Source organism: Canis lupus, chromosome 30 (genome assembly GCF_011100685.1).
Source record: "Canis lupus familiaris isolate Mischka breed German Shepherd chromosome 30, alternate assembly UU_Cfam_GSD_1.0, whole genome shotgun sequence".
NCBI lineage: Eukaryota > Metazoa > Chordata > Mammalia > Carnivora > Canidae > Canis > Canis lupus.
In genome coordinates this window covers 14,367,859-14,395,795 of record NC_049251.1, presented here as the reverse complement: position 1 = coordinate 14,395,795, position 27,937 = coordinate 14,367,859, and the positions used below count along the sequence as shown (strand labels likewise).

General features: G+C 41.6%; 1 protein-coding gene and 1 long non-coding RNA gene across 47 annotated transcripts in view; both read left to right on the top strand.

Moving 5' to 3' along the window:
- LOC111093333 overlaps positions 1 to 27,937 on the top strand; it is a 49,434-nt gene that overhangs the window by 8,866 nt on the left and 12,631 nt on the right. For 5 of the 46 annotated variants that reach the window (XM_038580352.1, XM_038580351.1, XM_038580353.1 and 2 more), the window contains exons 3-6: positions 3,741 to 3,850; positions 18,772 to 18,867; positions 25,733 to 25,794; positions 27,526 to 27,562. In XM_038580352.1, the coding sequence (XP_038436280.1) occupies positions 3,741 to 3,850; positions 18,772 to 18,867; positions 25,733 to 25,794; positions 27,526 to 27,562 (305 nt within the window). Of the gene's footprint in view, positions 1 to 3,740; positions 3,851 to 11,587; positions 11,709 to 18,771; positions 18,970 to 23,608; positions 23,668 to 25,732; positions 25,795 to 27,525; positions 27,563 to 27,937 lie in introns of those variants that run through there. The other 41 variants (XR_005381616.1, XR_005381610.1, XR_005381612.1 and 38 more) reach the window with 20 other exon arrangements.
- On the top strand, positions 23,703 to 25,474 carry LOC119866885. The gene is made up of 3 exons (XR_005381632.1): positions 23,703 to 23,761; positions 24,494 to 24,616; positions 24,998 to 25,474. It is a non-coding gene; the product is annotated as an uncharacterized LOC119866885 (long non-coding RNA).

Below are 27,937 nucleotides of genomic sequence, written 5' to 3'. Positions count from 1 at the left end.
GCACTTGATGTTCATCTAGTTACTGAGTAAGATATTGAACAGATTTCCTTCTTGTTAGGATGCTATTTTAAATGGAAATATTTCTGTTTTTTAAATTATTTCTGCCACTTTTGAATACTAGGCTGTGGTCATTCCAAACCTTAGGTCTCATCACATTCCAGGTAGTATAATCCTTATACCATCAACTATTTATGCCTCCTTACATTTTCTGGCTGTACTTTTTCCCCTCCTAAAGTGTATTCCTATTTCCTATCTGCCAGCCTTTCCCATGAATGCTCAGACACAGAATTTCTTTCAGTTTTCTGTAATCTCAGTTTCTAACACCAATAAATAATCTACCTATCACTCTAAGGACTTACGAACTTCCCCTTCTTATCAACTTGACATATTTTTAATTTTTGTCTTTAGTTTTTACATATCGTTGCTTCAGTTCTCTGATGTGACTTCTTTGCATCCAGTTCTACACACTAGCTACCTAATTTTTGCTTTTCAAACCCTCACTTTTCCTTTCTTGTTCTTTGCAGAGGCTCCTCCCGCCCCAGGCTCTTGCTCCAATGCTTACTTCTCTGGCCTTTCTCACCAGGGGTCTGCTGTCTGCTTAGCTGCTTGGCTCATAGCTTTTCTTGGAATCCATTCATTTACCTCTGTGTCCTTACCTCCTCCTTCTCTTGCCTATGCTCACTAAATTTCTCTTACCTAATTGTGCAAAACAGAATTTCCAGAAATTGGAAAGTCTCTTTACCCACCCCACCCCAACCTCAGTCTCCATCACCATTCACCATGGTGAAACAGCAGGATCTCACGAGAGGTTGATTTAGTTGGACAATACTGTGAGCAATTTTGGCAATGCCTTATGGTCTCTCCCAGGCACAGTGTCCCCTTCATGCTTCTCATCCTCTCTTTATTGGTTACTGGAAACCTCTCTACCATGCAAAGAGATTTGGTTAACATTTTATTTTGACAGTTTCAACTTACAGAAAAGTTGCAATAATAGTAGAAAAACTTCCCATGTACTCTTGACTCAGAGCGCCATTCAAGTTTTGATAAATGTCTCATCAACATCCCTTATAGCAGAAGGTCCACATGAAGTGCATCCACTGAGCCAGTTGTCAGTATCCCCAGTCTTTTAATCTGGAATGTTCCTTAGTCTTCCCTAATCCCCATGACCTTGACATTCTTAAGACTGTAGTCCAGTCGCTTTATAGAATTTTCCTCAGTGTAGGTTCTGTAGTGTTTCCTCATGATCTTATGGAGGGGATATCATAGATGCTGTGATAAATGCATTGTGGGTTGATATTTTGAGACTATGTAAAATCCTATTTCTCATCCAATTTTTGCCCACAAGTTTTAGAATCCTTTGGTGTATTTTTTGCCTGAATTGATTATTACTGTGATGGAAATTGCAGGTATTCAATAATACCATTCCTTCTACATTCATTAGTTGATTTCTTATCCTAAAAAAATTTTCCTTCTCAGCTCATTAATTTATTCATTCATTTATTTATATCGGTGTGGGCTCAAGGCTTCCTATTTTATTCAATATGTTGTAATGCACTCTCATAATATCTATTTTGATGCTCAAATTGTCCAAGTTCGGTCAATGGAAGCCCTGTATATGGGAGCTTTTGGCATGTCTCCATCACTGCCCTATCATTTCCTCGGTTTCGGTTATAAAAAGATGTCCTGGACTCATCTTGTTCTTTGCCTGACCCAACCCTGGAAAACCAGTCATTTATATATATATATGTATATATGTGTAAGTGTGTATATATATGTGTGTGTGTGTATACCTATGTGTGTATACATACACGTATTTATTCTCCTTCTAACTATATTGAAAACTATGGGTGCTCATTGATACTTCTTATTTTTTTAAAGATTTATTTATTTATTTATTTATTTATTTATTTATTTGGGAGAGAGAGGATGCAATCTGGGGGAAGGGCCAAGGGAGAAGGAGAGAATCTTCAAGCAGACTCCCCACTGAGCAGGGAGCCTGATATGGGGCTGAGGCTCTGAGATCATGACCTGAGCTGAAATCCAGCATCGGACACTTAACCTGAGCCACCCAGGTTCTCCCTCACTGATACTCCTGATTCCAGTACAACACCACAGGGTTTATTCTAGCTTCCCATCTTTCTATACTTATACTTCCTTTCCCTGACAGTGAGAAGGTTGGCACCCTGTATTTCTATTCCCCTGCATGTAACCAATCTCCTGACCTCACCTGGCTACTGCGCTCCTGGTACAAGCCCAGCCTCTTCCTGGGCCTGGCCTCCTTCAGATCACCTACATATTTGTGACTGCCTTAGTGTCTTTTTGTTAAAGGAAATAAATAAACCAAGAAATATCTATTTAAAAAGGGAAGGCAAAGAGCGAAAGCACAGTGCTAAGAGTTTTTATCCAAACCATGTTTGTTATTGCCATCTCTCATTGAAATTTGGCAATTACTTCTTTACCACTTATGAACTAATCAGAAATAATTTAAAAATATATCTTTGACTTTTTTGCTCTAATATTTATATTTGTTGACAACATGTGCTGTTGCTACCAACAGTTACTAGCCAATTGTCTTTGAGAATAGATGGGAATATAAGATACCCAGTTTTGAGCTGTGAAGAGAATAATTTCTATTTTGATCCAAATGGGTTGTTAGGATGTACAAACAAGGATCCTCAAAATCTTGGTGGCTTAACATAGCAAAAGCTTAGTTCTTTTTCGTGCAATATGCCCAAAGAAGGTAGACAGATGGAGATCTCAGAGACCTAACCTGATGGAAGCTTTATTTCTAAATGTGTTCCTGTGATTTCCAGAGTTATAGGAAGAGATTGTGATCAATTGCACACTGGCTTTAAAGTTTCTACCAGGATGTGAAGGATAGCATTTCTGCTCACATTTCACTGGCCAAAGCAAATCATATGACCATTACTTCCCAGGAGATGGGGAATTCCTGCCATGTGTCTTGAGAAAAGAGAGTATGAAATATTCAGAGACAAGCACTAATGATTCTCATAGTGTCCTTGGACAAGGGACATCAAGGCCAGCACTGTGACTTTGGCTCTGCCTTTTATTACCAGTTTTACCTTGTATTGTTTCCATTTCTTTATCTGTAAGGAAGGAAAACTTAGCCTATGTGGTTATTACAAAAGAATACTAAAAATGCTTTACAAACTGTAAATACTTTAAGAAGCATGAGAGCATCATGGCTACTCTAATAAATGTTCCTGGATGGCAGATAAGTTCCCTGGGAACTTCCATATTCCAGGTGCTGAGGAGGATAACCTTCTGATCTCGTTGTAAAAGTAATAGGCACTTGGTGTTGAACATTTGCTAATACAAAAACACATAAATAAGAAAATACAAATACCCGTTATTTCAAAACAGAGCATTATTTACCTTTTGGTATTCAACTTCCCCTTTATTTTCTGTGTATAGTTTAAGTAGTTGAAATAATGCACCATATTTGGTATTATTACATCAGTGTGCATTTATTTTCAAATTATAATTTGAACTTTATATTCAATATTTTTCTATATTTTTACTTAAACATTAAACTTTTTCATAATTATGAATTTCTTTGAAATAGTGTTTTTTGAAGCCCACATAATATTTTGTAATTAAACATTTATCTACTGTTGGGCGTTTAGACTGTTTTCACACACATGATATTCATGTTTACTTAACTCTGCCAAAGATGAAAGATTTCCTTGCCTCCACACTGTACCCATTCTGTATTTCAGATTCATTCCTCATCCCCCTCTGCTCTGCTCCACATTACAGGCCCCCAGGTCAGTTGGCTGCCGGCTGAACTTACCTGGTGGAAGACACTAACAGAAGGCTGCAGAGCAGGGTAAGAAAGATGCCCAGCTGTTTCTTCCCTTTACTCTGTCTTGGATGTTTTCTCTGGCAGTAGCCATGTCTCCTCCTTGACTCTGGCTCTCACCAGATAAGATTCCCTGGACATGACCCAACCTCTTACTCCGGTAACACTCCCTTCTCCCTTTGTCTCTCTTGCCTGGGTGTGATACTGGCTTCCTGCTGTTGCTCATCTCTCGTTATCTCCTGGTTGATACTTAGCTGCTCCATCACTTGGGTTACCAATTCCCTGCATTAAATTCTCTCTGAAGAATGGCTGCCTAGGAAAACCACTGGGGCCTGAAATGGAGAACAGTTGGAAGGAGTGAGGGAAATGGACCAAGGGATGGACACTGAGTATTGACGTTGGTGATTTTTTAAATTTTTAAAAAGACTTATTTAATTATTTAGAAAGAGAGAGCAAGTGTGGTGGAGAGGGGCAGAAGAAGAGGGAGAGAGGGAATCTCAAGCAGATTCCCCACTGAGCAGGGAGCCGGATGTCCCTGAGATCATGACCCGAGTCCAAATCAAGTGTTGGACACTTAACTGATTAAACCACCCAGGTGCCCTGGAGATGTTCTATTAGTTAAGCTGGATGATGAGTAGAAGTGCATTCATGTTATGATTACCATCTGAACGAAGTTAAAATGTATACTTGGGCAGCCCGGGTAGCTCAGCGGTTTAGCACTGTCTTCGGCCCAGGGCATGATCCTGGAGACTTGGGATCGAGTCCCACGTCAGGCTCCCTGCATGGAGCCTGCTTCTCCCTCTGCCTGTGTCTCTGCCTCTCTCTCTCTCTCTCTCTCTCTTTTAAATAAATAAATAAATAAATAAATAAATAAATAAATAAATAAAACTATCTTTAAAAAATATGTATGCTTACATATGTGATATACTTAGTAGAATAAATAAAATGTACATATAAAATATACATTGAATATATAAGACATATAATATGGAAAATGGAAATACTTCTAAAGCTCAGTTCATAATTGGCCAAACCTTAATTTTGAAGGAATAAAGATTTTAAAATGTGTTTCCCTTACTCTGTATCCATTATTGCTGGTGCAGAAAACCATGCATAGCTATAAATATCCAGGTTTTTTCTGCTCTAACATGAAAACTCTTTATAGAATGATTGCTGTGAAAAGTCTCCTTCTTCTTACTGCTGTGATGGGAGGTTACAAATTGTAAATTTGTTGTAAATTTTCTTATCTTCTTGATGAGAAGGCTCATCATTTGTGAGGCTCTTTCTTACGACTCAAAGGTCCTGATTCCACAGCCCTTTCCCGTGTCACAACATCAAGCCTACCACCAGGCCACAGCAGCTGTGGATGAAATGCATTCACTTACTATCTCACTGGGCTTTGGCTGTTTAATGTTAAATTCCCACTCCACGTGAACACCCTATGCAAGATGTAGTCAGGGGTCACTCCATCAATCACTCCCTATTGACTGCTATTCTGCACCCTTTTTCTATAGTCTAAATGTCCATCTTCCGTCCTCTCATCTAGTCATTTTTAGGAAGAAGGTGACTCTTGATGTTCCCCAAAATGAGAATATCGGCAGAGCTTCTGCTCTTATACACCATGGGTTCCTCATTTGTAGTGTTTATTTTATTAACTCCTACACATGCATATCTGCGCTTTTATTTATATCAGCCACAATTTGGAAGTCAGGTCAGGTTCTACTGTTAGTCGTGGCCAGCGACTCTCTGATTTTTGTGGCCAGATATCCCTCAAAATGTGGCGCCTTTCCAATGTCCCTGAGAATAGCCCTTCCCCAGGGGTTCACCTCTTGCTGCTTGTTTTTCTTATAGTATTTGCAGTGATCATGCAGGGAATCATAATAGCTAGCAAGAGCTGATTGTTAAATACTCAGGAATTTTGCAAGTCACTTGTGAAACAATTGGTAGCATAAAATAAATCATTGTGGGAATGTTTACACCATGGAAATTGGCAAATGCTACATAAATCAGGGCTTCTTTTCCTCCCCCTGCCCAAGAAAGCCAATTTACTAGCATATGACCACATTTGGGTCATTAAAGTGAGAATAATGAAAATAAAGACATACTTTGTGAACATAGGTAATCAGGAAATTTTTATTATTGAGTATACTCAGATAATGTTCTCTAGGAAGTTTCAGAAAAGGGACGACTGGGTGGATCAGCAGTTGAGCATCTGCTTCGGCTCTGGGTGTGATCCTGGAGTCCTGGGATCGAGTCCCACATTGGGCTCCCTGTATGGAGCCTGCCTCTCCCTCTGCCTATGTCTCTGTCACTCTCTCTGTGTCTCTCATGAATAAATAAATAAAATCTTAAAAAAAAAAGAGAGAAATTTCAGAAAAAAATCACCCAAACAGGTAAACAAAGAATTTTCTAAAGTGAATAAAAAATGCTAAATATAAAAGAGTTGATAAATTGGACTTTATCGAAATTTAAAAATTATTTTGAAATACTGTTAAGAAAACGAAAAGATAAGCCACAGACTAGAGAGTATATTCACAACATGGCAAAGGGCTTGTGTCTAGAATATATAGAAATTTCTGTAAATAACAAATAATAAAAAGACAATTTGATAATGAAGTGAGGAAAATATTTGAATAGACACTTCTCAAAAGAAATATGCTAGTGGCCAATAATCACATGAAAAAAGGCTTAGCATCATTATCATTAGGAAAATGAAAAATAAAACCACAATGAAATGCCATTTCACATCGACTAGAATGGCTTAAGTCAAATAGTATATCTAGGATAGGAACAACCAGACTCTGCTGGTGGAAATGAAAAATGTCATACCACTTTGGAAAACTATTTAGCAGTTCCTTATAATGTTAAACATACAGCTACCCTTGATCTTGCCATTCTACTCTTACCCAAGAGAAGGGAAAACATACCCACAAAAACACTTGCATAAGAATCTCTAGCTGCTCTATTCATAATAACCTCAATCTGGAAACTACCCAAATATCCATCAACAGGAGAAGGACTATACAAATTGTAGTACATATATATAATGGAACACAACTCAACAATAAAAATGAGCAAATTATTTACACATGCAACAACATGGATGAGTATTCAAAACTTATTAAGTAAAAGAATTGAACACTAAAGACCATGTACGGTAAGTTTCTATTGATATGAAGTTCAAGATCAGAGAAAACTAACCTTTGTAATCAGAACAGTGGTTACCATTCAGGGGACGGAAATGGCTGGGAATAATCAGAAAGAGACACAGGCCGCTCTCCGGGATGATGAAGATATTCTACACCTTGATTAAGGAAGTGGTTACACAGGTATATGCATTTATCAGAACTCCTTATCTGCATGTTAATCCAACCCAGTAAAAAGAAGAAGAACAGAAAAAAAATTGCCCCCAATATCGCAACTTAAAGAACACAACCAAAATGAGACTTTCATCAAGTCTCAGGACAATGAAGTAATTTTCTCTGGTTTTAGTGATGGAAGATATATATCATGAGATGATATCACAGAGTATCAGACCATAAGACAAAAAGAACAGAGAGCAGAAAGCAATTTAACCTTACACCGTTACACATTTAGCATGAGATCACATGAAAACTCTTCCACCGATCATTTTATTTCATTTTATTTCAGCTGATGGTACGTCAGGAGTAGTAGTTTCATTGCTGGCCTTTAAAAAAAATTGTTTGGCCTGTTTACTCATATTGGTGGAAATAATGCATCTAATAAATCATCACAGCCTCCCACGCTCCTTGGCGGGGGTAAGTTGCTGACTGATGGCGTGGCCGCCGGCTTGGCAGGCCCTGCACCCACTGGGCCTGCTAATTGCTGCGCAGCCACAGGGTCCGAGGGAGACACCGGAGGGAGGAGTCAGGGAGTCGAGAAGCCTGCCCAGGCATTACACGACGGCAGAGGCAGTAAATCAGCCTTTTTTGAGCTAGACGTGGTTAGTCTACCCTGCCACGCTTGGTCCTGTGGCCACCACCGCGCTCACACAGCAAAGTGGCTTCTAGGAGGAGCACTCAACGGTCAGGGGACACAGTATCCAGTCCTAGACGGGTTCCAGGTTAGCTTTAGTTTTACTATTAAAGGAAGATAAAAAAATAAATAAATAAAATAAAAAAATAAAGGAAGATAACTCCAGCCCACCCTTCATCTTGGCCGCCACTCTGTAGTGTCCTCCTGGACATTTCTGAGAATTCCTCAGTGGTCCCCGTGTGCCATGGTGTCACCTGTGAGCGGGCTCTCCGACCCTGGCTCACTTTTCTCAGTCCCCTTCGGCCTCTGGGGTCCTGCGACCCGTGAGCACAGCTCAACGCAGTGGTGGTGTCACCGGGTGGACCTTCAACTTAATGGCTCATCAAGCTCTGGAGAAGGCCCGAGGAAAGGCGGGGGGGGGCAGGTAGCACAGGCTGGAGATGCCCGATCCTGGCGGGGGGCCCCAGGGCGGCTGAGGTCTCAGGGTGGGGCTCCCCATCACCGGGAGTCCTTTCACAGGAGCTCCTTCCTCGGCCTCTGGCTTCCCCATCTTCTCGCTGGGACCCAGTCCCCCCCCCCCCCAATCTCATCATGGCCTTACCATGCAGGACAGTTAACCTTTGCCTTGACAACCCCGTTCCGCGCCCTTGTCCCGCTAACAAACACCCCAACGCCTGTCCGTCCTCGCTCATGATTTCCACACACGTGGAAACCGCCCCCCTTCAGGCTGACAAACTGCCTTGGGTTTCCCCAAACAGTATTTGTTCCTTCCCTTCAGCTCTGTTTATTTTAAGCTTCAAATTCGTTTTCCTGCCCTTGGTGCCATTCGGGCTAGACGTTTCTGGAAGCTCAGCCTTCTGTTGATACAGGTACCCACTTACTCCCATGTTGTTACTTGTTTTGTGGTTGTTCTTGTTGTCCTTCCCTTGCTCCCTTCTCTCACGGGGGGTTGGCTTCCTCTAGATGTACTTGGACACTCTTCTCTTTATAAACTAGATACACTTTGCCTGTGTGCTACTGGCTTTCCATTTGTGGTGACCATCAGGTTGGTCTAGGGAGCTGGCCATTGGGGGAACACAGCATAACGCAGGGCTAGATGGACACTGGGGACAATGCAGCCAGTCCGTGCCCTGCCCGCACGTCCTCTGGCCTGGCTGTGGAGTCACCTACTTTCCCAATCTTACGAGCACTGTGGTTAGATGAGCCAGCGGCTGCCTCTGCCCGTTAGGGCCCTCCCTCCAGCCGCGGAGCCCCAAGCGCAGCAACCCTGGGAGCGCTGGCCGCACACGGGAGCCCGCACGTTTGCCTTAAAGGCTTTGCATCTGCCCAGCGGCTTTCACGCGGGCTCCCCTCCCTGGTCCTGATGAGGCCTCCCGTGAAGGACCCACGGCTCTCCTTACTGCCAGGTGGAGCCTCATCTGGTGCTTCCTGAGACTGCTGTTTTCCAAAGGCTGGTCTCTCCTAAAGCGGTTTGGGAATAAGCTTTGCTCCCCCCACCCCCCTCCCCCCCATATAAAATAAGAAGACACCAGGGCCATTTGCTGTTAGCTCCAGCGTCAACTGCCCTTGGTTTTACACTCTGGCAAACTCTTTCTATGAGACTTCTGACCCATAGATGAGTCTGGAGAAGAAAACAAGGTCACTGGTGGCTGCCTGGCTGGCTGCAGGCTGAGGCCAACTATCAACAAACCTGGATTAGCATTTTCAAACAGTCTCCATAAGAAGGATAAGTATTCAGGACAGAAGAAAATCCTACTGGTTGGAGCCCTCTCGGGCTGCCTTTAACGTTCGCCCATGCCTTTGTCCTCCGTTCCAGGTGCTTATTACAATATTTACAAAAAAAAAACTGAGCATGAGCGTCGGGCCTGTGAAGCTCCGAGGTGATGAGGATGCTCTTTCTTCCACTGTAAGGAATGAGAAACCGGAGCTGAGAATGAAAATCTTCACGAGCATTTTCTACACCAGTGCACCAGAGGAGATGGCAATGGCTCTTCGTTCTATCCTTTAGTTTTATTTATTCCATTTTTAAAAAAAATTTTAAATAACTAGCACTGGGAATTCCAGACATCCAGCTCAGCTTGGGGCAACGTTAAAAGCCCACCGCCAGATCCCCACCAAGATAAGCAGCCCCCACGCTGAGACGTTCCACCATCAACTAGGAGAGATGACTGAAGCTGATGATAGGAAAGAGGAGAGATGCTTTTACAAAAATAACATAATTTGGCTCTCTGAGAAAAGGAAAGGCAAAATGCAGGTTGTGTTCCTTCTTCTCTCCCTGGCTTGCTACCCTGGGTGGAAGCATTAATAGGCTTAGTGCTTATTAAGGTGAAATCAAAATGAGAGAAAGACAGAGAAACTGCAGGAACAATATTCCTAGAGACCTGAAGTTTGAAGCTTTCCAGCTGGCTCATTTCCTTCACGAAAGGCGCTTTGGGGAGTGCTGGAGCCTCTCTCTGCCTTCATTTAGCTTCAAAAGGAAGAAGGAGGGAAGAAGTCGATAGCTAATGTAGAGGGTGTGATCCAAAATGATGGTAACTATTCCATCTTTTCACTTCAGCAAATATTTATTGAATGCTTGTGATGTGCCCAGTGCTGTGCTTCCACCCAGGGTAGCAAATTAAAAGGACTTACTCATAGCTGCCCCTCTTCATGAGATAATTTAATCTCTCTGAGGATGAAGCTGACCTCATCTTGGTGAAAGAAGGACTTCCACTTTGTGGATTGCTGAGACAGCCTTGGATGAGTCAAATGGATCAGATGCTGGCAATAGTTAAAATGTCGTGTTGTAGGTCATTTCTGGGTCTCTGCAGTGGGGTTGCTGTGGAGATTTTAGGATCAACTAAGCTACTCTAATTTGGGAGTTGTTTATCTTTGCCTTCTTTCCCGACATCTTACATCTGAATTGTTTGCATCATACTGACATCACTGATGTGAAACACAAACTAAATGTCTTTCCCGTATTCGACCTCAGTTTCTCCATCCACGTCGTTACAGAATCATCTGGTTCCAAGTCATTCAGTGTCTTGGCAGAAGCTCAGTGCATTTGAAAGCTAGTGGGTGCTTGTTTCAAGTCCTTACGGCTCAGTCCTCCCTGTCTGCCATTCAGGTGTATCTGCTTAGTATCTCAGTGTATTATGTCTATAAAGGTGCCTTATTAGAAAAAAAAATCCCTGGAAATACTCACCAGCATCATAGTCTCTTTTCCAGTAATTTGACATTGTTTTCTGTTTAATGAATACAATGACTTTAGGAATACTGTGCATTTAAATTCAAGTTCAGGACAGACTGACATTGAAAAGATCTTCCCTTTGGAAAAGAATCTGGCTATGTGATACTATAAGCAGTGGGAGGAGGCCATGTTATCGTCGTTGCCTTTTTGAAGCCTAGCAGTGTGTGTGTGTGCATTGGGTGGGGGGAGGTTTGAAAAGTTGGAATGGAAAAGACACTAGACATTTTTGCAGAAATTAAGCAATTACTATTTGCTGATATAATGTCAGTTCATAAATGATCCTTTAATTGCATCAAAGCAGATCACTTGGAAATTAAAAAAAAAAAATAACCCCTTCACTGAGCAAGCAGATGTATTTGTTTAGGTAAAACATCCAGGAGTTACTTAACCCCGCAGCTAACCCAGGCTGCAAAGAGACAGCGCCCCACGTGCCCATCAGCCCTGGGAAGGACTCGGAAACCTCCATCGCCTATGGCCTATGGGTTCTGACAGCAAAGTGAATCACTTCTGGGGAAGACAATGACTTGTTTACTTTTCAGTGAATTGAAAATTGAAGATATTTCATAATAGGATCTGGGAAAATTTGCCAGATGTTTCATTCCACTGTGTTCTGCTGGCAGGTCTACAAGATATAATGCTGAGAAAGGCTAATAAATCAAGGTAGGTATGAAAAGCTTAGGGACAAAATTCATAAAAACTTGAACTGCGGGAGGACACCTTTTCCCTAGCTGCTAGAATATGAAATTTCCTTACTTTTTTTTGGTGCTTCACAGACAAGCTAATATAAACTATAGATCTTACCTTTACTCATTTCTCTCTCCTCTTTTCCTCCTTTCCTTCTTCCCTTCTGTTCCAATTTTGCCAATCTGAGGATTTCTAAACCCAGAGTAGGAAAATATGTCCTCTAAATTACTTGAAGGATGATCACATGAATAAGTAACCACAGCTTTGGCTATTGCTTCAATGGGAGGGCTTTTTCACCTGGCCCAAGGAAAAATAGACTGGGACAAATTTTGAGATGTCTTAAATAACAAACTCATCTTGCCAAGAACAAACACTGAATGGAAAGCTTTTGGCTCATTTTCTTTGTATTCCTCTTCAAGTTTTTGAGGTGCTAATGAACTGTGGCATTAAGTAGAGGAACATCGGTTCAGACTTATTAATGGTCATCTGTTACTTTGGACACAGTCTGCATCATAGTGACTACAGTCCTGTTGTTGGAGATATTTATTTCTGCGTAAACAAAGCATCCTAAAACTTGGTGTCTTAAAACTGTAGGCATCTTGTCTCACATTTCTGCTGGCTGGTCAGAAATTTGCGAGTGGCTTAGCTGGGTGGTCAAGCACGGAGTCTCTTGTGAGGTTGCGATCAGGATGTTGACTGGGACTATGGGCAATGAAAGCTTGACTGCAGCTGGAGGATCTGCTTCCAAAATGGTGTACTCACATTGCTGTTGCCAGAAGGTTCAGTTCTTTACAGTGTGGACAGACCTCTCCATAGGCTGCCTGAGGGTTTTCATGACATGGCAGCTGGCTGCTCCCAGAACAAATGTTCCAGGTAGGAGAATGAAAAAGAACAAAAGTAAAGCCACAGGGCCTTCTATGATCTAGTCTCCAAAGTCACTCTGTGTGCTTTATTCTGTTTGTTAGAAAGCTCTAAGGCCAGTCCATACTCAAGGAGAGGGGAATTAGTCTCCATTTCTGAAAAGGAGGCATATGAATGAATTTGTGGACATATTTTAAAATCATCTCGCTGGTTGAACAGAATTTCTTATTTGTGCAGTTGATAGGAAGTTATCAATAAATATCATGCCAAAAGAAAAAAAAGAACAGAAAGAGAAAGAAAAAGAAAAGTACAACTCTATGCATGTCACTCTTTATTCTGCTCCACCAACTTCCACCCCAAGCTCCATGCCGACCCCTTCTCCCATTGTTACACTACTCAGGGCTTTAACTAGCTTCTCCTAACTCCAGTTGTCGATCTTACAATTGCTGAGATCTCACAACACTGAGGTCTTTCAACATCTTAGGGAAAAGAATCCAGCAGAGGCAGAGGCCTGGGTACCCCTAAAGTCCGGAGTCATAAGGAAGCCACAACTCTATAAATTCAGAGGGCAAAGGTGAAGCGATAATGTAAGGAGGAGAGACATTCTCACAGATGTGATCCTTTTTACCTGCCATCTCCTGGAGTTCTGGGAGGCGTTGCTAAGGCCTCCCAGAGGATCCCCTCTTCTGATGTTGGGAGCAGGTACTCTCACCTGCGAGGGGCCAGCATGTCTGCTTTCTCACTCATCACTCCTCTGTAGCTCCTCTGAGCTTCCGGGGCCCGGTACTTCCGGCCTGCACTAAGCAATAATCACAGCACTAAATCACTCTCTGCCCGTTATTATCCAGAGTTTGCCCATGGACATCTTTATATCCCACCAGGAAGCCTGTTCTGATCAGCTGTTCACCGACTTCCTTTCATACTTAACAACAGGCAAGAAAAGTGGCTTCAGGGACTAGCAGCTCAAGGGACGTAGTCAGTCCTAATGGCCTTATCACTCGGCTACCTGCTTCTCCTTCCCAAAGGGAGCACCAGTTAGTGTATGTGAGCCAGAGAGTCTGGCTGAGCCATCCTATTACTGTTTTATATAAAGCACTTACTGAATTCCTAGAGGAAAGAGGAGTCTCCAAGGGGGATTTGTCTCATTAAACTGCTGCCTGCTTTCCAAGCAGCCAGAGAGGATCTAAAAGGTGATGAGCAGGGAGGCAAGACCTTTGTGGATCTTGGTGATGCTAATGCACTAACCTCTGGGCGTGTGGGCAGTGTCAAGGGGGAGTAACCTCAGAGGAGAAAACCAGAAATGTGCTTTTCTCCTTTGTCCCATTTAATGGAGTTGAAGAAGAAACAAAGACATTTTTATAGAGTGATAAAAATATGCCCAGGATCAAAGCTTCTAGGTTCCCGTACCTAAAAATGCTTTATGACTTCTTTCTTTCTTTCTTTCTTTCTTTCTTTCTTTCTTTCTTTCTTTCTTTCTTTCTTTCTTTCTTTCTTTCTTTCTTTTTCTTTCTTTCTTTCTTTTCTCTTTCTTCCTTTCTTTTTTTTTTATAAAGAAAACTCTCCTGTCTGCCCTATAGAATTCTCTACTTAGCTTTGATAGATAAAGAAAATGGCTTCTGAAGATGTGAGCTTTTAAAAGCTTGGAGAAGAAAGAACAGAAATTTCTTTAAAAGGCCTCTGGCCATGATGTCTTTTAACTCTAGTTTATAGGAACCATTCACAGGAACCCTCTGGAAAAATGGCTTTTTGCTAAGAAAGCACCACAGAAAACAAACCAACTCCCAGGTTGACGGGATGCTGTCTGCAGGGAACTTGGGGATTGCATTTGCAAAGGTTTCCAGACAAGATTGATGCATCTAGATGCAACGGACTCTGTATGTCAAATCATTAGGGATTTCTTTCCACTGCTGAGGCTAAGACTGCAGAAACAGGAGAAGGAAGCCCTCGGCACGGTGTAGGACAATTAGGACATGATTTCTGAATGCCATTCCACTCCAAAAGGGGCCTGGGAAGCATTTCTTTTTCCCCATCTTTAGCTCTTCAACACAGAGCAGGATGTCCAATTCTCCTCCCTCTTGTATGGGGGGTTTAAATAATGTGTATACGAGGCAACCCAAGAAGGAGTGAGTGTAAGAAACAATGGTAGTTGTAGTGTGTTATGCTTGTGCAGTAGCACCTTCCAATATCTGAGAACCCCTAGGTATCCACTGTGACCTGAGACAGGGCCAGTTGTACATAGAATAAAATGTATACTGACTTTCCATTCCCAGAATATAATTGCTTTATTTGGTGACAGTGCATAGAACCTGTCATTAGGGCTGAAAGCAAATATTTTTTTTAAAGATGTATTTATTTATTTATGAGAGAGAGAGAGAGAGAGAGAGAGGCAGAGACACAGGCAGAAGGAGAAGCAGGCTCCATGCTGGGAGCCCGACGTGGGACTCGATCCCAGGACCCCAGCATTGCGCCCTGGGCCAAAGGCAGGCGCCAAACTGCCAAGCCACCCAGGGATCCCCCTGAAAGCAAATATTCTTTTTTTTAAAAAATATATCTATTTTTTATTGGTGTTCAATTTGCCAACATACAGAATAACACCCAGTGCTCATCCCGTCAAGTGCCCCCCTCAGTGCCCGTCACTCATTCACCCCCACCCCCCGCCCTCCTCCCCTTCCACCACCCCTAGTTCGTTTCCCAGAGTTAGGAGTCTTTATGCTCTGTCTCCCTTTCTGATATTTCCCACACATTTCTTCTCCCTTCCCTCCTATTCCCTTTCACTATTATTTATATTCCCCAAATGAATGAGAACATATAATGTTTGTCCTTCTCCGACTGACTTACTTCACTCAGCATAATACCCTCCAGTTCCATCCACGTTGAAGCAAATGGTGGGTATTTGTCGTTTCTAATGGCTGAGGAATATTCCATTGTATACATAGACCACATCTTCTTTATCCATTCATCTTTCGATGGACACCGAGGCTCCTTCCACAGTTTGGCTATTGTGGACATTGCTGCTAGAAACATCGGGGCACAGGTGTCCCGGCGTTTCATTGCATCTGTATCTTTGGGGTAAATCCCCAGCAGTGCAATTGCTGGGTCGTAGGGCAGGTCTATTTTTAACTCTTTGAGGAACCTCCACACAGTTTTCCAGAGCAAATATTCTAATACTCCTTTAGGACATTTGGTTGAACTATTTTCCATCAACCCCTTTGAAATGAGCTGTGGCCATCTGACTTGCTTTGCTCACTAACATGTGGATGGAAATAATTGTGCCACTTTCTGTCGAAGCTTTAAGAGTTATAAAGCACCTCTTCTCTTACCTGCCAAGGTGACTGGCAGTGATCTGGTGATGGCTGCTTCCAAAGTGAGGATGACTTGGAGTAGAGCCCCTGCCAACCCTTGATGCACATAGAGGGAGCGTAAGAAACAAGCTTTTACTGTTATAAGTCACTAAGATAATTGTCTTGTTATCTTAGCATGGCCTCTTCTGTTCTATCTGACTCTCATAGTCTCCTATGGGAAGAGGGGGGCTTCTAGCTTCCGAGAGAAAGAATCTATGGTCCTAGTTCATAAAAACATCTCCACAGATGACTGTAAAAATCCTTCACACTTCCAGCCCAGGAAAATATATATTATCTAAGACCACAGGAAAAAAACAAGTTTCCATAAAAATTGAGCTGTGTATAATTTTACCTTGGAAAGAGAATTCATCAGTTTTTTTTATTGCTTTGTTAAAGTTTACTACTAAACTAATCTGTCTTTCTAGGCCTGTGTGCAACCTAGGATGCAGATGCATTCCCACTTTTTATCTGAATGCATTTTATCCCTTGAACAGAATGAGGGTGGAAGATCATGAGTTAATCATGCTTCAACAGTGATAAAAACCTGGCAGCATTCTTGTCTAGAGCAAAATTATTTTCTTAACGAACTTATACATCTGCCCTCTACAGGATAGACTTTGGGGAAGATCTACCTTAGGACCCTTAAGACTAAACAAAGGGTTATAAGCAGTTGCCTTTCCGAATTTTATTCTCTTCCTATGGCAAGTAAGAAGTATTGTGAGTGAAAGTGTGTGTAATAAGGTTTGGTATATATGAGCTATGATTATGAGGATGATTGATTTAAAAGTAGGGAAAACCCTTGGATATGTGTGGAACTGTGCGTTCCCTGGGACAGAGCTTAAGGCAGGGTTTAATGCCGACACTTCATCCGGAGGCGTATGATTTCAGGGCATAGGGAGTAGGGCAAGGGAGGCAGGCAGAGCAAGTCAAAGGTGGTGCTTTCTGAGTGGCCCACAGCTCCACAAGAAAACACGGCTGGTTGCTACAAGGGCTCTGCAGACGTCACAAGGAGCCACTGCACCTCAGAACAATCTATTGAGTAGGGGGGTACAGAAGCAGAGTTTTCCTGTTGGCTGCTTTCTGCCTGCTGCCACTTACTGGTCAGATAATGTCTTACTGGGTGTTAATCCCACCAACCTCAGCCCCTGAGCACACGTGCACATGTGCATACCTACAACACACCTTACAACCACGTTGTGTTAGGCCTTCTGAGAAAGGGTCAAACCACCACCTCATGCTGCTTTACCCATGTCCCAAAATGAAGAGGGCCTGAACCTTTGAGAATCCAATAAAGTCTGTATAGGGCACTTGAGTTTCTGCCAGTGGTGAAAGAAAACAGGGTGACAACAGCCAGGGCTCTCCAATGAGCAAAGTCCAAGACCTTGAGACATGAAGGGCAGAGTAATCTGGAGAGGAGCATAAAGTGAGTCCAGCATTGCATCAATAAACATTGCTATTTAATTGAAAGAAGTATATGTCTACATGGAGATAATGGTGAAAACAGTCGTTGAAAAATTATTATATGTGGACAATTAAATGCTTGTAATTATAGATGGCTGGCAACCTGTTTGGGAGGGCTGCGGAAAGCAGCATGGGTAAGGTTTAATGTTGAGATGTTACAGGATGTTTCAGAATGCCTTGAATGCCCAGATTGTTGGAAATCATGAGGCTCCATTAGCCTACTGCAGCCTTCATGAAGCTGAGATTTGAATCAGTTGTGCAAGAGTGGTCAGTCAGTCCTTTGTGGCAAACTTTTCAAAAACAAAGGTCTAGAAATGACATCATATTGCAACCAAGTAGGGTTTGCCAGCATATAGGCATGCACGTACTCAAAAAACAAACAAAACCAGGGTCATTTGGGTGGCTTAGTTGGTTAAGCTGTGGACTTTTGATTTCAACTGAAGTCTTGATCTCAGGATCGTGAGATCCAGCCCCACGTCAGGCTCCATGCTAGATTATCTCTCTCACTCTCTCTCTGCCCTGCCCCTCCCCTTCCCTCCCTCATGTGAGCTCTCTCTTTGTCTGTCTGTCTATAAAATAAATAAAAACAAAAACAAAACAAAAACAAACAGAACTGAGGCACTAGGTTACTAGTCACTGAAATAATTTGAATTGTAGGTTATGTTTACTTGATACCAAAAATCATCCAAATATCCAAATAGTGGATGTCGTATACACCAACGAACATGTCTTTTGAGAGTGCTTTCCAAGATGCAAGATGATCTGGAAGTAAAGACCTATATGATCATGTGTGTTTGGAAGTGTTACAAGCATTGCCTTGTCTTGGAACACTTAAGTAGCACTAGGCTTTAAGATGTCTTATTATAAAACAGTCTGCTACCATAGCATTCATTCCCCTAATTTCTTTCATCATAGACCACTTTCTTCTGTATGACAAGTATCTACCTTCCAAGGAATGGGAAATCCTTAGAGAACACATAAGCAAACTCTAGACCATTGAGAAAGGTCATGTAATTTGGTAGAAATTCAGGCAGCTAAGAGCCTGAGAAGTGTGCTGTAGGACAACTTTTGACATTAAAGCTCTGTGACTTTAAATCCAAATCACATAACCATGCCTTTCCTCTGTATCTTTGTTTTTCAAATAGAGGTAGAATGCAAGGTAGCAAGTAACCGGGTAGCATGTTATATGGTCACCAGGGTGACTTGATGAAGGAATGGATGTGAAGGCATTTTGGAAAACGAAGAGGGAAGAAAAAACAAATGAACTGTCCACTTTTCAAATGAATGTTTGATTGGCCCACAATTGATTCAATAAGCACCTCCTTTTTACGGATGAGTCCTATGCTGATCTGAGCAGACTTTGCCTTTTTCAACAGGTTTTCATACAATTCTGCGAATGCTGAGAGACAAGAAGAGAGTGGGTGCCAGGATGAAATGAGGAAGCACTCCTGCCAGCTTCCACCAAAAACTAGGTGCTTAGATCATGTTATCCAAAACCAGTTCTTTGAAGGCACTAAATGCTGAATAAATATCACTAAAATGTGTGTTTAGCTTCTCTGCTTTGGAGGCAGAAAGTGAGTAATAGTTTAGGGTATACTCCATACACATCTCTCTTCTGCATGTTCCTTCTGGGTAAAAATGGAAAGTGTGAATCATCAGCTCCTAGGATGGTAGAGCATGAAGGGACTTTCATTTAGCTCACCTTCTCCATCTCTCCACTTGAGAAGGGAGTAAATTGAGACCAAGAGCTACACAAACTTATCCCCTGTCCAAAGGAGTACTGGTAATGGTACTGGACCCAGTTCCCCTTCATTCTGAGCCAATATTCCTCCACTACAGCACATAACCTCATTTTCTCCTCCCCAGTGATCTGAAAACATTCCCACTAAAGACCACACTAGCCCCTTAAATATAGATGAGCCATGGAGGAAATTTGGTTGGATTACATAAAACCTCCAAAGGGCAGCCGTGCAGCCAAGCAGTCTCTCTACTAGCTCTAGCTTTTCTAGAAGGGGAATGACAGACTGAGCAGAGATGAGCAGAATAAGCTGGGTTCCTAGAAGCAGAGCCTGGCACAGGATAGAGCAGGAGAAGAAGCCTTAGCAAGGATGTGGTCTTGGGTAAGGCCTTGCCTTGGTCTCATTCATGGGAGAAAGGTTCTGGAATGTGTGCTACATAGAACACATGTTTCTTTTTAGGCAGGGAGGTCACCCTCCTATAGCCCATGTACATCAGGTATTGGCTGTAGGCCTCCAGGGAGGGAGTTTATCTTCCCAGGTGAGACAGTTTCTGTCCTCCAGGGGCCGTTCTCTGGGGAAGGGGTAGCTATCTGTGAGTCATTAGCAGCCACCTCTCACAGCAGGTAGGGTCTGAGCACTGGCTGCTTAGGGGGATCAGGGCCCAGCCTACAACATCTGCCGCAGGAGCAGAGTGTGGGTATGGAAGAGAGAAAAGGTTTAACAGTGGGCAGAGAGGAAAAGTCAGGTTTAATGTCATTCCCTTGGAGACCGTATTTGTTCAGACCCATCAAGACTGGGCAGAGCAAGTGAAACCACCAGAGGAACATGGCTTTGCTGTGGTCATGGTCAGAGAGCAAGGACGCTCTCAACTTCACAGTTTCTTTAGGGTTTCTCCCACATTTCATATTCTAATCAAAGAAAGTAAAGAGACAGACAAGTGTGATGATCTCTCTCAATGCATTGGCAGCCCTCCTTGACCCTCGTGCTGCCCAGAGAAGCCATCCAGAACTTCCCCATCTGCAGAGTGGGAGGACAACCATGGCAAACACTCAGGGGATAAACATGGGGTGTGATACTCTCCTGCCTTGATAAATTAGAAAATATTTCTCTCATACCCCTTCTCAGTTCTCTTTGGTATGTGAACTTGTGGTTCCAGGCCCAATGAGTAGGTGGAGATGGCAATATGAATGTATTTGCACAAACAAGTGTCAACACTTCTTTAAAAAGAACAACCCATTCTTATCATACTATGAAGGAAATATTAATTCTTCACTTTGGAGAGTTTGGGCCACAGTGCTCTGTCACAGCATGTTATTGTTGGGAAAGGCTTTAGGACAATTCTTGTCCAATTTCCTCATTTTAAAGTGGGGGAAACTGAGGCAAGAGAAGTGGAAATGATTTCACTAAGTGCGCAGAGCTAGCTAATGATAGAAACTGTAAGTGTCATTCTTTAAAAACATACAAACAAACAAACAAAAAACTATTAGGCTTCTACACGATGCCAAAGTGCCCAACCTTCTGCTGGAAGCCAAACATTCCAAGTTGACTAGGACCCAGTGGTCACCCTCTAGGAAAGCACCACATACCATGAACCCTAATGAACACTTTACAGCATGTGCTCATCCTGAAGTCCTCAGGATGCTGGAGAATACCGGCAGGCAGATACAATGAGCTCTGTCTGAGGAATTTGGGGCAAGCCTTTGCAGAGGAGGGGACATTTATGTTGGAACTAAGAGAGAAGGGCCACATTTTGAAACTCAGGAAAGGGAAGAAGAAGGATAAAGAAGGTACCCCTACAAAATAGCCTAAATGAAGGCAGAGAGGGAGAAAGGACTGTCATTTTTTTAGGGGATGAGACAAGTGAATCTGCATCACTGTACCCAAGAGCTGGAATGGACTTCAGAGGAGAAATGGTGTGTGAGCCTTGGTTTGGAAACTGGATCTGGAAGAGGAGGGAGGCGAGAAGGGAATGAGTACTAATGAACTGCCAAAGCGAACTTGACTTAGGAGAAGTGATTTCAAGAACAAAGATTAGGGCCTCTTAACTACAAAATCTCTCTCTGACCCTATCCAGTGCCCCTTTTCAGTCATGATACCTAAAATTCACTGTTCAGAATTCATTTCTTTGGGTACTGACGATGTCTTAAGCAAGCCCTATGAGAATGTAGTGCTTCTGAGTGAGATGAGTAAAATCAGGTAACACATTTGCCGACAACCAAATGACAGCTAGCTGAACAGAAGATCTGTAGGAACTAAAACAGAGGATGCATCCCTGGGGGAGGAAGCTGGGTGGTAAGAAAGAGGGAAAAGTGTTAAAAGGGGAGGCTTTGCAACTGTGCTAGTGGCTGGCCCTGCCCAACAACAGCAAGTGCAGGCCAGGCAGGAAGTCAAAAGGAACTTTGGCTTCAAGACTGATAGGTGGTGCTCAGGCCCCAGTTCTGAAGGGGAACGCAATATGCTTTCGGCCAAGGGTCTTCAGGAATGAGAGCGTGGCTTCCCAATAGTCCACCTTATTTGGTTTGAAGGGACAAAGAGGGAGTGCCACCTCATGGAAGACTCCAGCTTCTCTTCTGCTTCTGGAGAAACATGATGAAGGCAGCCCCAAATCTGGATATTCTTGGACTCTGTTAAGAATCTGCTTGCACATCCCACAAACTGGTACAGACTTTACATTAAATTTGCTTCAGTTTTCTGCAGGGTATGTGTGGCACTTTTCTCCAAATTTGGATTCTATTGGCTGCCCATTCTATAATAGCTGAAATGTCACACAGCTCACGGTGAGACAGCTAAAAAAATAAAAAGTGAACAGGGGGAGCATAGAAAAGAAATGGAAGAGAAAAATCAAACCATCGCAAAGAAGACATCCACATAAAGAAAATACAAAAAATAAGAAGTTGGATGGAAATGTTGTCAGAGGCATGGATAACAGCCCTGAGGGAATTATCATGATAGAATCCTAAGATACAATTTTGAAAAATAAAGTGATAGCAATACAGTGAAAAATGTGAAAGGCAGACAAAGGCAATCATATGTACATGAAAGTAGATGTCCATTTCATAGGTGTTATGCACTGAATGTTTCAAACTCATATATTGAAGCCCTAACCCCTAGTGTGGCTGTGGTGGAGATGTGTCTCTGAAGGAATAATTAAGGTTAAAAAAATTAGGTCATAAAGGTAGGGCCTTGATCCAATAGGATGTACCCTTACAAGAGGAGACCCCAGAGAGCCCTCACTCTGTCTGCCTGTCTCGCTCTTGCTCGCTCACTCTCGATCCTGTGAGCACACGGTGACAAGGTGGCCATCTGTGAGCCAGGAAGCTGCTCACCAGAACCAGTGATGAGCCACGATGGCTCCCTGAGCTCATACTTTCAGTCTCCTGAACTGTGAGAAACTAATGTCCATTATTTAAGCCACACAGCCTGTGGTATTTTGTTACAGCGACCTAAGTCGACTTACACAACAGGTGAGAAAATTAAGGTGCAAGGAGATTAAGTAGCTTACCCAAGTTCCTTTAGAAGGTAAGCAGCAGAGCTGATGTTTGAAACCTGCAGTCTCCTTCCAGGATCCGTGTGCTAAACTGCCCTCCTCTACAGCCTTATGGGATACAAAACAAATGGAGTCTTAAAATATTTAAAAATATAATAAAATAAAGTTTTGTTGAAATGTTAGAAGTAATAGTAAAATATCACATGGCGTTTGCTGTGTGCCAAGCTATACAAAATAGTTTACTGTGCCCACAGAAAACCTGATAAAGTGACCTATATCAAAGTAACTCATGATAAAGGATTTTTAAAAAGGAATCTTACAACACCCAAACAAATCATAAGTATGAGAAAAATACTTGAGTATTTTCTGAGTATGAGTGACCTCGCACCACTCCATGCCAACATTTAATAACAAACTACATTGACCACTCGTGAAAAATCCATATGAAAAATAATTTTGATTGCTTTATTTTATGTTTACCTTAATTTACACTTTTGGCCCAAACATTTGTATATATTATATGAAAATTGCATTTTATGCTAATTCTTTATCTCACTACTGTAAGTAGAATAAAAATCATGTGAAAATCTCAATTATAAAAACATAATATGTGACTTGGCTAAAATACAAAAAATAAATACCTAATACTTCATAAATTATGCATGTACTTTATCACTTATTTAAACATCGAAACACATAAGTAGGAGGAAAAATAATTATGTTCAATTGTCTTTGATATTCGCCAGCTTTTAGCCATATGCAGAAACTATAGTTTTATACATTTTCTAGTTTTGTCATTATAAAGGTATATTTGTCAAAGTAGATAAAAGTAGTATAAAGAGTAGTATAAAAGTAGTATAAAAGTACTATAAAAGTACTATAAAAGTAGATAAAGAGAATTTCATTTAACAGTTAGCATTTATAACACCTAAATGTTTAGGCACTGGTTAAGTGAGTTTTAATTTTTTTAATTTTTAATTTTTTTAGATATTATTTATTTATTCATGAAAGAGAGAGGGATAGGCAGAGGGAGAAGCAGGCTGCATGCAGGAAGCCTGACATGGGACTCGATCCCAGGACTCCTGGATCACACCCTGAGCCAAGGCAGATGCTCAACCACTGAGCCACCCAGGCGTCCCAGTGAGTTTTTATTTTACTGTTACTTCAGACGTCACAAATGTTAGGGCCAAATTGACTAGCATAAATAATAATAATCATGAGGTGCAGAGAAAGAGCAAGACATTAATTTCCCTTATGATTTATATGAGGGATTTGATAAACACTGTTGAAAGTCAAAATAGGAAGTTTTGTAAAAAAAAAAAAAAAAATCTCAATCTATTCGTGCTATCCATAATCTTCACTTTCAAATTCTAGGCATATTTTAGAAATTAAAAAAAGATAATCTGAAGACCAATATGTTTTGTTTTATTGGCTTTTATCCTGTTAACATTTAGGTAGATTGAACTGAATACATTTTAATAGAATAGCTTGCATAGTAACTTTGCTTTTGTAAAATTTGTCTTCCAACCTTGTTTCTTCAATCTGTATATTTCTTCATCATTCCATCACTGGAATGATGTTCCCTGAAGTTCCCTGACACCTCCAATAAGGGCTATTTCTACTAGAGGTGTCCTCACATGTTTTTTTTTTTCCTTTGCTCTTTGAACTCTATATTGCTTGATTTTTTTCCCTCACAGGAAGCAAAAATTTTCTCAAAAAAAAAAAATCATAAAAGTGCATGTGTCTGTATGTGTTTAGAGCAAATAATGACAATTGTATCAGCTTCATCTACCAAGGCATAGTAATTGTTCTGCAATTTGTTGGATTGGGGTTCCCTGGTTTGATGATATCAGCCTGTGTCATCTTATTTAGATTCCCCATCTGAGCTGATTTGCATCATCCTTGCTGATTTGCATAGCACCATATGCTGCCCCGACTGAATCTTTGCACAGTATGAAATAATTCCTTTTGACAAGATAACCACTATTACAGCAGGTAGGCCAAACTAGGGGAAAACTGTAATCAAATTAAGGAAGCAGTAACTAGACAATTAGGTTTACCCCACCACCAAATGCTGGCATTAATCTGCTCAGGATATCTAGAGAGCATTTGGTTGTGAATGGCTTGAGGGCCACTTAGAACATTACTGCAGTGTGAACATGAGACCTCCTGAAGGTTCTTATTCATAGGCTGTTTAGGCCTTATTGGTGCTTTTATGTCCTGATTTTTGCCATATTTTGAAAAATGAACAGTTTAGTCCATGCCTCAAAACCCAAAGGTATAGCCCCAGGACCAAGAATGCAGCTACAAATTGGCTTTTCTGTTTAGCCCAATGGCCTCACGCATTAGTTTAATAACCATGTTTTTAAATTTTAGTGTCAGGGGTCAGCGTTTAATTATCTGACCGGAAGATAGAGTTGCATACTCTGAAATGTAATCCTTCCTGTCCTACAACCCTGACATCTTCCCTCCACATCCCTTCTGTGCTGTCAACAAGTAAGGTAGAAAATTGCTGCTTTCCCATCTTCCTCAATGTGTGCACTTGCACAGAACAGAAACCCTCAAGCCAAACTGAAGTGTCTGAGTTGAAGAATTTACTCTGGAAATGATGGGATGAGAGACATTAGAGTTCTGTTGGACAACTCTTCTGGGAGTTAGAGAAGCTTCTGTTCTCAAAGGGGCCGAGCCATTTTGTAGGATGCCATGGAGGTGGGAATGCTTTTTAATGTCTCCTGAAGTCTGAAGGACAGAAACTCAAGGGTGTAATTGTGGGGTCTGATGGCTTTTTTATAACCTGGGTCTTTAGGAACAGTCAATTAAGGTTTACCTGCTGGAGCATTTTGCAAAACAAATCAATATCTCATTTATTAAAAATTAAGGACCCATAAGCTTTGAATACAGAAGTGAAAAATCAGGGAAACTATGTAGCAATGAAGGCTTGGAGGACTAAGGGAAAAAAAGCATGGCATACATTTATGATTTTAAATATACCACAAAGTTCAGAATGTTGTCATGCTGCACTGCATGGCATTAGCATAATCAAGTTTGCTTACTTTTAGTTTATGAGCTATGAGTGACAGTTAGGCTTGATTTGTATTTTGTTTCTTCTAGATCACAGGCTCCAGCTCTGAAAGGAGAGGAGTTAAAGAAGGGTCTCACAGAGGCTGGAGAGGGTAAACAAACTAGTGGCCTTCTTTGAAATGGAACAGGAAACAGAAAACATGGCTGAGTGGAGACTATTTTTTTTAAAGATTTTATTTATTGGGATGCCTGGGTGACTCAGCAGTTGAGCCTTTAGCCCAGGGCTTCATCCTGGAGTCCTAAGATTGAGGCCCACACCAGGCTCCCAGCATGGAGCCTGTTTCTCTCTTTGCCTGTGTCTCTGCCTCTCTCTGTATGTGTCTCTCATTAATAAATACATAAAAATCTTTAAAAATTTTTTTTACTTATTTATTTTGTGAGAGAGAGAGTGCTTGAGTAGAGCAAGGGCAGAGGCAGAGGGAGAGAGAGAATCTCAAGTAAACTCCATGCTTAGCATGATGTGGGGCTTGATCTCAGGACCAGGAGATGATGATCTGAGCTAAAATCAAGAGTGAGACTCTTAACTAAGGAGCCATCCAAGCACCCAATGGAGATTTTCTTATTGAACTTGCCACTTGTAAAATTTGAGCGGGTCTCTTCACCCAAAACATCCTCATCCCCAGAAAATAGTTCCTCTCCCCACTTCCATGACATAACTTTAAGAACAACAGGCCATTGGCATTCCAAAAATGCTCTTGCCTGCCCATTCCACAGCTCACAGGTCAGATAATTAAACGTTGACCCCTGATTGGCTCATCCTGTTAGTACCTGTAGCCACAAGTTCTCAAACTTGCTTATTCATTTGAATCACCTGGAGAGTTTCAGAAAACACTAATGCCTTGGCCTCACCCCACAAAAATTGTTAAATAATAGGTATGGGGCACAGGTTGGGCAATGGGTTTCTTAAATTCCTTGAGTAATTCTGATATGCAGCCAAGTTTGAGAACCACTGAAAAGAGTTGGTGCCTCTCAAAATATGGTCCTCAGACCAGCAGTATTAGGATTCCCTGAAGTTTATCTACCACTACCCTTACCAGTTATCTCTAGGCTCTAATTGTCCTCTAACTCTATGAGCTTTGCACTCCACAGAGAAGCAGGCTGATCTTTCATCAACTTTTCTCAAATTATCACCATTGCTTTCCCCCTCAGTGCAAAACATTCAAATGGATTTTCGATAAAAATCCAGACAGAGCATTGTGAACTTTGTCCTCTGTCTTCATCTCTGACCCCCCCTTTCCATACTTCCTCTACTCTAGCCACAGGAGCTCATCTCATCTGTGGGCCTCTGTACTGCCCTTTTTCAACATCCAGAACTCTCTTCCCCCAGAAAATTGCAGGGCTATCTTCCTCTACTCAAGGCTAAATTCAAAGGTCTTGTTCTCAGAGAGGTCTTCCCCGGACCACAGTCTCTGAAGCAAGTTCTCTTCTCAACAATACTCCCAACATTTTGGCCTATCACTATCTGAATTATCCTGTTAATGTTTTTTTTTTTTCCCCCTTTTGTTCCTTTGTGTGTATCACCACCAGAATATAAATCTAAGAGAGCAAATATTTGTCTCTTTTGTTTTTTATATAATGGGCCTTCCATAAATCAAAGAGAATGGTGGCAGGACATATGACCTATGTTATCTCCATTACACTGTTAATTCATTTAGTTTTATAATAGATATAAACAAAGAAAGATGATGAAACTAACTGTGCAGATTAGAAAAATCCATATAAATGGACCAATACTTGAACCATCAGCCATAACCCCAGTGAGCTGGGGTAACGGGTGTTGCAATGGGAATGAATCATGACTACACTCTGCTCTCTTTTTTCAGACCGTGCCTGTACACTGTGCTTTAAGACCATATTCAGGTATATGATGTTTTCCCACATTTCTTGCTACCCAAATGTATCACACTGAATTTGCCACTCCCTCCTTAGTATGATATCCCTATGCTACAGAAGGCACACCTGGTAGGAGTCCTATTATTTCACCTATCATTCTATCTTCATGACAGACTTATACAATTAAATGACAAAAAATCCCAAATAATCTGATTTAAAAATAAGAAGAGGACTTGAATAGACATTTTTCCAAACGTCGTACAAATGACTAACAGGTATATGAAAAGATGCTCAACTAACATCATTAATCATCAGGGAAATGCAAATCAAAACCACAATGAGATATCACCTTACATCTGTTAGAATGCTATTATAAAAAAGATAAGAGATAACAAGTATTAG